Genomic DNA, 12,086 nt, shown 5'->3' with positions numbered 1-12,086 from the left:
CTCTCCTCGCGCACCCCGAAACAATGGTCTCTTGCCTCTTAGACAGGCCCAGGCTTTTTCCCCTACGTTCTTTTTTATTTTTTAATATTCTTTTCCATTACGTTTATCACAGGATATTGAATATAGTTCTGTGTGCTATATAGGAGGACCTTGTTATTTATCCATTATATATATACTAGTTGGCATCTGCTAATCCCAAACTCCCCCTCCATCCCTCCTCCATACCCCTTCCCGCTTGGCAACCACATGTCTGTTCCCTATGTCGGTGAGTCTGTTTCTGTTTCATAGATAAGTTCATTTGTGTCATATTTTAGATTCCACATGTGATATCATATGGTGTTTGTCTTTCTCTTTCTTACTTCACTTAGTATGATAATCTCTAGGTCCATCCATGTTGCTGCAAATGGCATTATTTCATTCCTTTTTATGGCTGAGTAATATTCCATTGTATATATGTACCATATCTTCTTTATCCATTCATCTGTTGATGGATATTTAGGTTGCTTCCATGTGCTGGCTACTGTGAATAGTGCTGCAATGAACATTGGGGTTGTATGTATGTTTTTGAATTATAGTTTTGTCCAGATATATGCCCAGGAGTGGGATTGCTGGATCATATGGCAACTCTATTTTTAGTTTTTTGAGGAACCTCCATACTGTTTTTCATAATAGCTGCACCAACTTACATTCCCACCAACAGTGTAGGAGGGTTCCCTTTTCTCCACACCCTCTCTAGTATTTGTTATTTGTATACTTTTTAGTGATGGCCATTCTGACTGGTGTGAGGTAGTTTTTTGTTTTTTTTATTTTGCGGTACGCGGGCGTCTCACTGTTGTGGCCTCTCCCGTTGCGGAGCACAGGCTCCGGATGCGCAGGCTCAGCGGCCATGGCTCACGGGCCCAGCCGCTCCGCGGCATATGGGATCCTCCCGGACCGGGGCACGAACCCGTGTCCCCTGCATCGGCAGGCGGACTCTCAACCACTGCACCACCAGGGAGGCCCGTGTGAGGTAGTTTTGATCTTTGATCTCATTGTAGTTTTTATCTTTTATGTGCCTGTTGGCCATCTGTATGTCTTCTTTGGAGAAATGTCTATTTAGGTCTTCTGCCCACTTTTCGATTAGGTTACTTGTTTTTTTGTTGTTGAGTTGTATGAGCTGTTTGTATATTTTGGAAATTAAGCCCTTGTTGATCACATCTTTTGCAAGTATTTTCTCCCATTCTGTAGGTTGTCTTTTCATTTTGTATATGGTTTCCTTCACTTTGCAAAAGCTTGTAAGTTTGACTTGGTCCCATTTGTTCATTTTTGCTTTTATTTCTATTGCCTTGGGAGACTGACCTAAGAAAACATTGGTACAATTTATGTCAGGGAATGTTTTGCCTATGTTCTCTTCTAGGAGTTTTATGGTATCGTGTCTTATATTTAAGTCTTTAAGCCATTTTGAGTTTATTTTTGTGTATAGTGTGAGGGTGTGTTCTAAGTTCATTGATTTGCATGTGGCTGTCCAGCTTTCCCGATACCACTTGCTGAAGAGACTTTTTCCCATTGTATATCCTTGTCTCCTTTGTCAAAGACTATTTGACCATAGGTGTGTGGGTTTATTTCTGGACTCTATTCTTTTTCATTGATCTATATGTCTGTTTTTGTGCCAATACCATGCTGTTTCAATTACTGTAGCTTTGTAGTATTGTCTGAAGTCTGGGAGGGTTATGCCTCTTGCTTTGTTCTTTTTCCTCAGGATTACTTTGGCAATTTTGGGTCTTTTATGATTCCATAGAAATTTTAGGATTATTTATTCTAATTCTGTGAAAAATGTCATGGGTAGTTTGATAGGGGTCACATTAAATCTGTAGATTACTTTGGGTAGTATGGCCATTTTCATGATATTAATTCTTCCAACCCAAGAGCATGGGGTATCTAAATGAAAGGAATCTTAAGGCTCATAGAGATTATGACTTGATGATTTTTCTAGACATTTTTAAGATGTCTCGTGTAAGAGTTGTATTATCATATATGACAGTATTATCTTTTTTTTACTTTTTTTATTGGAGTATAGTTGCTTTACAATGTTGTGTTAGTTTATACTGTACAGCAAAGTGAATCAGCTATACGTATACATGTATCCCCTCTTTTTTGGATTTCCTTCCCATATAGGTCACCACAGCGCACTGAGTAGAGTTCCCTGTGCTATACAGTAGGTTCTCACTAGTTACCTTTTTTTTTTTTCCGGTACGCGGGCCTCTCACTGTTGTGGCCTCTCCCATTGTGGAGCACAGGCTCCGGATGCGCAGGCTCAGCAGCCATGGCTCACAGGCCCAGCTGCTCCGCGGCATGTGGGATCTTCCCGGACCAGGGCATGAACCCGTGTCCCCTGCATCGGCAGGCGGGCTCTCAACCACTGCGCCACCAAGGAAGCCCCTAGTTCCCTATTTTATACATAGTATCAATAGTGTACACATGTCAATCCCCATCTCCCAATTCATTCCACCCCACCTTCCCCCTTGTTATCCATATCTCTACATCTGTGTCTCTATTTCTGCTTTGAAAATGAGATCACCTATACAACTTTTTTAGATTCCATACATATGCATTAGTATACGATATTTGTTTTTATCTTTCTGACTTACTTCACTCTGCATGACTGTCTCTAGGTCTATCCACGTCTCTACAAATGACCCAATTTCGTTCCTTTTAGTGGCTGAGTACTATTCCATTATATATATGTACCATGTATTCTTTATCCATTCCTCTGTTGACGAAACAGCTCATGCAGCTCAATATCGAAAAAGCAAATAACCCAATCAAAAAATGGGTGGAGGACCTAAATAGACATTTCTCCAAAGAAGACATACAGGTGGCCAACAAACACATGAAAAGAGGCTCAACATCACTAATTATTAGAAAAATGGAAATCAAAACTACAATGAGGTATCACCTCACACTGATCAGAATGGCCATCATCAAAAAATCTACAAATAATAAATGCTGAAGAGGGTGTGGAGCAAAGGGAACCCTCTTGCACTGTTGGTGGGAATGGTAAATTGATACAACCACTATGGAGAACAGTATGGAGCTTCCTTAAAAAACTAAAAATAGAACTACCATACGACCCAGCAATCCCACTACTGGGCATATACCCAGAGAAAACCATAATTCAAAAAGACACATGCACCCCAATGTTTATTTTCTGATCAGAGAGAAGAATATGTAAAAGAACCACCCCCAAATGAAACCTCCCAGTTTCCCTGTGGTCCCTACGGAGTGTGGGTTCTTAATCTGTAAATTCAGAATTCTACCTCAGCATCGTTGATTTCCTTAGTAATTTAAAGTATTTTTTCAATGCATTTAAAAACATTCTCAGAAAAGAGACCATAGGCTTCCCTAGACCATGGGTGTAGAGACAGGGTATGCAAGGATTACAGTGAATTCCTTTGAATCTGAGCAGAACTACTGCAGGTGGTACTGGGTTTGTTTTGTGGTAGTGGTTGTTGTGGGGAAAGGGGGAGTGCTGAGCACGTGCCAAGGCTCCCAAAGAGGCCAGGTATAGCTAGGCTGACCATGTGATCCAGTCTGGCCAGGAATGTTACAATTTAAGCCTTTGCCCAGAGTAATTAGTAATAGTCCCCCCTTTCAAAACTATCCCAGAGAGAACCATGAATTATATGGCCACCATTAGCTATAGCTGTTATCAAGAAAGCCGTGGTAGTGGATGTAGCAAATTGAGTACAATTGCCAGGATACGTGGTAGGGCCTTCCAACCCCTGAATTCGGATTTATTTTGATAATGAATGGGTATAATCAAAGTTAGAAGATTACACAAAGGATGTGCTGGAAGAAAATACTATTTTAACCGTAATTATTTCTTTCACAGCCAAAAAAGAGCATACAATGGAAGAAAGTCACTTGGAGAATGCACAGAAAAGGTAAGCAGATCTGAATTGGTGCCAAGTCTTTCTTTGCCTAGCTATTCTTTTGTTATTATCACAAACCATCAACACCAACCATCTCCAGAACTTTTTCATCTTCTCTGAAGACAAACTCTGTACTCATTAAACCATAACTCCCCCACTCTCTCCTTCCTTCAGCCCCTGGCAACCACCATTCTACTTTCTGCCTCTGTGACTTTGACTGCTCTAAGGTACCTCATGTAAGCAGAATCATACAGAATTTTTCCCTTTTATGATTGGCTTATCTCACTTAGCAAAATGAATGACTAGCCATTCTTTGGACCCCATCTGCTAAGACTCTGCATCCAGAAGCAATAAGAGTCTAGGGAGAGCTAGAGTGAAAGCTCCAGGAATAGGACTTGGGAATAGTTTTCCTCAAGAAGCAGGGAATCATCCAGAAGTGACTCACCTGCCTCAGGAGTCAGGACACCATTTCCATCTGTTTGCCTCTCCTCCACTACTCTGCTCCTAAACACTTCACGGATGCTGGGAACAGTGGGATCCTTCTTAGTGTTACAACTAGATTAAACCATTTATTACAAACACCTAAGAGACATATGTCTTTCCTCAGATCCTGGAGGATATTGTAAACAAGGGACAAATGGGGAGAAGGGACTTTCCTCTCTATGTGCACAGAAAAGGGGAAGAGACCCCAGAGGTCTTCTATTCAACCTCCCACCTACCTCAGGCCTCTTCTACGTTCTTCCCTCTCTTAATAGACACCCAAGCGGAACCATCCACCTCACCTGGTAGAGCCCAGTAATCATTGGCTGTGATCCCTCATGGGGGTCTTTCTTTTTTTCAGTTGACCAGGTTAGTCAGCTTGGCTCTCCCTCCCTCTTAGAAAGGTGAGGAGGGAATACACTGAGGCTTTCTCATATTCAGGGCTGAGAACTGAGGTAAATTTTGCTGGGACCAGTTCTACAAGTACTAGAAAATTAAATAAGAGATAAGGACAGGAAACAGTAGATAAAGGAAAATGAGCTTTACAAATGTGTGAGGAGGGGAGTTCATTAAATGCAAGTGAACAAGTTCTAGAAATGAACGTTTTTCCTCCCATCTCACCACAATTTCCAAGGGTACTGAAAGCCTATAGTCAGTGCTACAGACACTGACATCTTGCCCTGCTTCCCGCTGTAAGTGCCAATAGAATAAATATGCAGAAGGAAGCAAGGCGAGGGCAAATCTTGCATCTTTCTAAGGGCAGACATGTTCTTGATCATGATTATCATCTTTGCATGATAATCTTTGACAATCAAGACAATCACATGATTCTGTTTATAGATTTTTAGGTTGTGCCCCTTTGTTGGCCTTATCCCCTATAGAGCTTACATTACCCCTGTAGTAAGCTTCCCTTCGTCAGTGTGTAAAGCTGGTGTGTCTGTGTTATAGAAGTATCCCATATGCATAGAAAGGACCATCAACACATGGGTATCAGGCCAAACAAAATTTCACTTTCTAAGGTGCATGTCAAATTTCTAATTCTTCTTCAGGATTCTTGCTTCAGGAAAAGGGGCCCCGTGTGAGAGGGGCCGAAGTTGCTGCTGTGCATTAGCTATGCTGAGGGGGGTCATAAATTTCGGTTGTCAGCGTTTTCCGTGACTTTGTGGTGAAGGTAGTCTAGCTTTCATGTCATACATGAAATATGTTAGATCCCATCTTTAACGTAGAAACCACAGTTGTTTGGTTACAGTCTTGAAGGAGGTTGGTGGTCAGTGTTGCAACATTCGAGTGAGATTTAGGAAATTCTTATGTTGTATTCTCAAGAGAAACAATTTACTCTGAGGCTAAGGAATATTTGCTTTTCCTCAGCAGTTTTCTAAAGGCATGCATGAGGGGCAATAAGCGGATATGTTCCGCCCTGGCATCTCAACACTGCAAAAGTAAAACCGTTCCCTTTGCCGTGGGCTCTTTGATATAATCATTGGCTGAACTCTCAAAATGTTTAGCTGAATCGAAAAGATAGAAATCAGACAAGGAATTATAGCAGAGAGAAAAGGAGTCAGGGAACAGTTGAGAGTAAAGCAGAAAAGTTTTATAGAACACAACATATGATGAGAAATAAATCTTTTCAATGTTGAAAGCTATTTTAGTTATCTGCTGAGAAACAGAAATTTCAAACAGCACGATTGCCCCTTTGTCTCTTGGAGAAAATTCCAATATTGTTGTCAAATAACAGCAGTTTTCATGCCCAAATTTCAGAAGGTTTTCAATAATCAGTCTTCTGTGAATCAAAATTAAATTTGAAAGGAAGAGAGTTGTGTTTGGAGCGGGACTGGGTGGGTGGGGAGGAACGTAGTCTAGACCTTATCAGATAGTTGTAGGTTCATATTCTAGCTTTTGGCTTTTCCTGGAACAAAGGGATCACACTGAAATCCAATAAGGCACACATCCTCAGAGTGACTTCGTTAAACTTGCAGAGTGCCAAAGCCAGGCCATCCTCTGCAACTCTGTTTGCTTTGATTCTCCTGAAGAGGTTCACTTAAACACATAGGGGGGAAAAATGCTGAAATTCACTATTTCCTTTAGGTTTCATACTCTTTGAGGGTTAGCAAGCAGGGCCTCCCAGACTCCCTGGGGGAGAGGTGGTGAGGGTACATCATTCAATTCAGAGTTGGGAAAAGTGTGGCCCACAGGATGATGACATGCTTTTCTCAAGCTCTGTGATAACCCACCAAACAATTCTGTCATTCTCTGAAACTGTATCATCCTTGCAACATCTTGGTCTCACAGTCTACACTCCAAATAACGCTAGAACTGTTGGCGTTGAAGCAGTGAGCGGAGTTTCTGTGCTCTTCACTATGTCATGCTGGAAATCAGGAAGATAATTTGCTCCTCTGAATACTAAAAGTGAAGACTTTCTCTTCTCTATTCATTGCACAAGTAAATATGTTTCTGTGTTGAAGGTAAACGTAATGAAGAGAGAAGAATAATGATGTGCTTTGCTGGGGGTAGTGCACATTACGTATGACTTAGGTGGCAACGGTGTCTAACATGGAAAGAGACCAAAACATGACTATTTTATTTCTTAAATGCCTGGGTCAGTGAGTATGAACAACAGGGGGTGGGTAGAGCAGAAAAAGCATTTCACGGAGAATCAGGGGACCCAACTCTGCCGATGAATAAGGTCATTCCATCTTTCTGGGTCTCTGTTTTCTCAGCTGTAAGATGGGAACATTGGACAGGCTGACACGTCCGTCCCTTCCAGTTCTAAAGGCCCGTGACTCCATAAGAAATTCATGGCCTGTTCCTTTGGGTTACAGAACTCTCTGCTTACGCATTTCCATGCTACAATCAATGTAATTTTCATTTTGAATGAAATAAAAAGTGTATTCAGCGTTTTGACTGCCACAAAATTAGGAGTCACGCCTGGGCAAAAGTGGACATTGCTACTTTCTGGTTTTGCTCCAAAATCTGTGTGTTTGGAATTATAAGAGAAGTCCCTCAAGAAATTACTGCAATTATTGCCTTTCTCCACCTATGCACTTCTAGTCTTTTAATAACTGGGAGCCAAAATTCCCTGACCAGTAGTTTTAATTTGCATTAAAAACAGATTTATTATTTACAGAAGCACAAAGAATTTATGGGACTCAGAGCTGCAGCTCCAGCTTGGATCTCACCTAATCATAGCCATGGAATCAATTAACAGTTCATCTGTGAAATGTGATAAAATCTTATGAGATACATAGTGCCCAATAACTGAGACTGAGTTGAAAGTATGCTCCATAATAGTAATGGGGCTTCAGGGTTTTACAATCGCCGTTGAATAGCGTTCCGTTAGAAACTCAGTATTCAGGATGGCCACAAAAAAAAGAAAAAACAACGCTGTGTCTGAACAGATGATAGAGCATTGAGTAATAAACCTGGCCAGCCATGCCAGCTTTGATTAGTTTCCGACACCCTAGAAAAGGGGGCCATTTATTTAAGTGTTCTTGCTCATGGCAAATGAGCTTGTGGGGCTTGGAGTGGGTGGGGAGAAGGAATGAGGGCAGAGCTATAAATTGCTACAAAGCTAGTGCCTCCAAGAAGGGCTGCTTGGGAGGCCTGGGTAGTCATCTGGGAACGAACCTCCAAGGGGTAGGTCAGGAGGTTCTTAGTGATATCTGGGAATCACCCTTGTAAAACCTGGGTTCTTTTCCAACTGGGTTAGAGATCATTTTTTAAGATCAAAAATGCTTTTTCCTCCAATCCTTGCTATAGCCTCAATTATATGTATTTTTGTACATTGATGGTTTGTACTCCTGTATCACATCAAGCTTTAAAATGTAGCTTTCTTAAACATCATTTGGTCTAAGTCTCTTATTTTACCCTTGAAAAAACTGAGAGCCCAGTGTTGAATGACTGACCCAAGATTATAAAGCCAGTAGATGCCAGAATAAAGATAGAACAGTCTCTTGATTTTCTGTGGAGCAGTCAACAGACTGATGATTCCCCGTGGGCTCTCTAACTGTCCACTGCTGGTGATACAGAACCAACATGTCATTAGTGTTCCATGTAATCATTCAACCTAACACAAAGAGCAGGTAAATGACATGGATTTGAGATGAAGAACAAACCCCAAAAGTTTTACCTACATACACCCTGGAATTATACATGCTGGTTTTATACAGATAAGATGTGCCCAGGAGTATCCCCAATCATGTTAAATTTCTTAGATAATTGGCTTGAACACGTAGGTCTTACTGAGGCTTAGGATAAGCTGCAGTGACTCAAGCCTGGGCTTCTGTGCTAGAGAAGAGAAGTGTGTGGGAGAAACTCTCCCGGTGTCCCCTCTCCTCCCCTAATGGGTATTAGCGTTGACAGCCTCTCACCCTCTACCTCACTGTTTTTTTTCTCTACTTTTGCAGTTTTGAAACAACAGTAGGATATTTTGGGATGAAGCCAAAGTCTGGTGAGAAGGAGATCACACCCAACTACGTGTTTATGGTGTGGTATGAGTTCTGCAGTGACTTCAAGACAATTTGGAAACGGGAGAGTAAAAACATATCTAAAGAAAGGTAAGGCTCTAATAGATTGATTAACACCCCATTCGGGGGTCTAGGAAACCTCCTTCTCAAACCTAACGAAGTGTGTGCATCTCACCCATGTCAGTATCGCCTTTCAGATCAAGTGGATGTCGAGGAAGGATTACTGCCTCAGAGTTCATAGGAAAATTGGGGGGAGGCTTGCTGTCCGCATAAGCAAATACACTCACGTGATCTGATAAATTACACTTTCTTAACCCCTTCCAATTACTAGCTAGTAAATGAAAGGGGAGCTGTGCTAATTTGCAGCAGATTGCTTTTCTGTGTATTTTCATGTTGGCCCAGGCTAAATGAGGCAGCCTTGCTGTCGCAGACAGTACAGACAAATAAAAGTGAATGCTTTTCCCATTAATATACTGAACTTGCATCAAAGGGAAATCTCTGAGAGTCGGGCCACACTTAACACGGTGTTGAAGCCCCGCTCTGGATTTACAGCGCCACTTCTGACTCCCCGTATCCTGCTGAGGACATCAAACTGCGTGCCGCTCGCCTCATTGCAGCCTCCTGATTTTATTAGTTGGGGGTAGAAGGAAAACCTCAGCCCTGAACATAGGGAGAGTGTGTGTGTGTGTGTGTGTGTGTGTGTGCGCGCGCGTGCGCGTGCGTTCTCCTTAGAGAGAGACTGAATTTGGCTCTGTTGATCAGAACACAAAAGCATTTCTGCTTGATCGGTGTTTTGATCAGGTTGCCACTGTTCTACAAAGGGTGTCATGGATTTCAACTTCAAACAGGTCTTGCTACTTCTCCTGCAGAACAGATGTATGAGAGTGTCATTCAAAGTGGAGTCGGGGACAAATTCTGCAAATGAAGGGAAGTGGTTTAATTGTAGCATCTATATCTCACTAAACATTGAGAACCTGAAATTCCAAAATTCAGTTATGCTTGCTCTTTACTTTGTAATCAGAGAAACGGTGTGCACATAATATATCCACACAGACACACACACACACGCAGTACACTAATATGTTTTACCTTAAAAAGCTACTTTAAAGGGCTCATAATTTAGAGATTTCTTGACTCAGTCTTACTGAATCTCTAAATATTTTCTCAGGGAATTTTTTCACAAGCCTGCTTTCTTTCTAAGGAAGTCAGAGAGCTTTAAAAATATTTATCAACACATCTTCCCACCATTAACTCTTTTGGAACTTGGGAGTTAAACTGAGTATATCCATTATAGGGATAAAATGAAGCAGAGAAAAGTTAAGTGACATTGTTAAGAAAATAGATTGTTGATAATAACATGAAAAAAAAAACCCTAAAAATCTTGACATCCCACTCATTGTTCTCACCCTGCGATCTCTTGTTTAGCCCTTTAAGCTAAAATAAGCTTCTGTGGAATACATTCTGTGTTTTGTGAGCCTCAGAGGAAAAGTGACAGAGCCAAGTTCCTCTCTCTCTAACAAGGTAGCAGCTGGCCAGTCAGCTCTCCACGTCCACACCCGAAGGCCAGGGAGCCCCTCAGAGGGCCCTGAATGTCCAGCCTTTGCTAAAGATTTCACACCTGAGATTTTGATCCTAGCCCTTAGTGAATGTGTCCTTGTTGCTGGAGCCCTAAAAATGGTCCCAAAAAACCAACAGAGATGGTAACGAATTGCTTTTCATTTGAATAATCTTCTATTGAAATCCTGAACCGTATTCCAAATGGAGGAGTTTTTCCCTATCACAGAAGTTAGACCACACTCATTGTGGGCCTGCGGTGGTTCCAACCACCCTTCAGAATGACCTGTTCTCTGATTCCTAGTGATGGGCACTTGCTGTGCTGCTTCCTGGGTATAGCTGGTGAATTGCCCACTTCACACTCTGTAAACCAACACCTTTAAAGGGTCATGACTTCCCAGGACCCTTTTCAGGTCTTCTCATTTAGCAATTTCAGGGGTTTCTTCATTCCAGCCGTGCTTTGTGAGATGGATCACCAAGGTTTCCAACCTAAAACAACATCTCTGAAAGTTAATGATGGCTCATAAAGTATTTGTGGAAGCAGCTTGTTTACAAAAATCTTTTTGTTAAGAAATGTTAGCGCATTATATATATTACTGTTCATCCAGTTCAGTAAACTGGTTAATATCCAGGGTTTTCTCGTGAAGTGAGGATTTTTTTCAGTTGTTCTCTATCTGCTAAGGGTTTTAGCTTTTAAACGATTGGAATCACATATTCGTTGTGGTGAAATAAGTGAATTGAATTCTTCTATTACAGTCAAATGATAAACAATATAATTGTTTTGACCCATATTTAATGATGTTTGATATTGTCATTTTTTATTGTACTTCTCCAACAAATCCCAACAATACTAAATGTCAGGAGGTAGCATTAGATAATATGAAGACATCCTCAAAAATTAAATTCATAATCAAATGAAAACCTCATAGCTTGTAATTATTAGGGGGGAAAAAAAAACTATACTTTGGGATCCCATCCAAAGGAATTTCATCCCCTTGATTTTGAGAGGTATTTGAAGGCCAACTAAAACCCCAAAAATCATTGAGAAAAATTAAGGATCAGTAATAGTATTTTCAAAGAGACAGATTCATTTCCAAATGAAATGGAAGTTTTGAAAACTACTTTACGTCACTTGAGGTCAATTTTAAGGGATAGAGAATATTTACTTCTTGTTGTGCTTAGTATGGTTTCCATGGATGCACATTAGCTTGATGCAAAATCGAAATGATGCAGCTCCATAGCAGGGTAACAACTACCCCTCATGAGATCCAGAACGATGTCTGAACACACAGGTGACTGATAAAAAACGTCCTGTGTGCTTGTGCTTTGAAAATGAATGATAAACCCCCTATTATTAAGCTGGTATCAGGACACAATTCTGTATTTGAGTAGAATAGACATAGTATTTCACTGGGGATATGGTTTACCTGCAGATTAACTCTCAGTAGAAGAGCAGGCTACTGTATGATGGTATATTAATGGCATGAAACTTTGCTGTTGTGTATGCCAATATTAAGCAAAATAGAAAACTTCTGAGTCTAGGACCAAATCCAGAGCACCTCGCTCCCTCGACCTTCAGTCTGTGACACACTCAGTCCTCATGGTGCCCCTAGTACTAGAACTCATCCTCCAGTGAAGTATACCAGGTCCTTCTCTTACCCCTGCTGAGTACTTACTG

The 12,086-nt window shown here is 41.2% G+C and overlaps 1 protein-coding gene across 1 annotated transcript in view; it reads left to right on the top strand.

The window, feature by feature from the left end:
• The window catches only part of FMN1 (formin 1), a gene marked incomplete at its 5' end in the record, with an annotated part of 398,703 nt that overhangs the window by 362,620 nt on the left and 23,997 nt on the right, over nucleotides 1-12,086 (top strand). Inside the window, 2 exons of the mRNA XM_079698811.1 lie at nucleotides 3,872-3,923; nucleotides 8,795-8,944. Coding sequence (XP_079554937.1) covers nucleotides 3,872-3,923; nucleotides 8,795-8,944 — 202 coding nt within the window. The remainder of the gene's footprint in view (nucleotides 1-3,871; nucleotides 3,924-8,794; nucleotides 8,945-12,086) is intronic.

This window comes from Hyperoodon ampullatus, assembly GCF_949752795.1.
Source record: "Hyperoodon ampullatus genome assembly, chromosome: 3".
NCBI classification, from domain to species: Eukaryota; Metazoa; Chordata; class Mammalia; order Artiodactyla; family Ziphiidae; genus Hyperoodon; species Hyperoodon ampullatus.
Note: the sequence above shows the minus strand (reverse complement) of the source record. Positions and strands in the feature narration are given on the sequence as shown.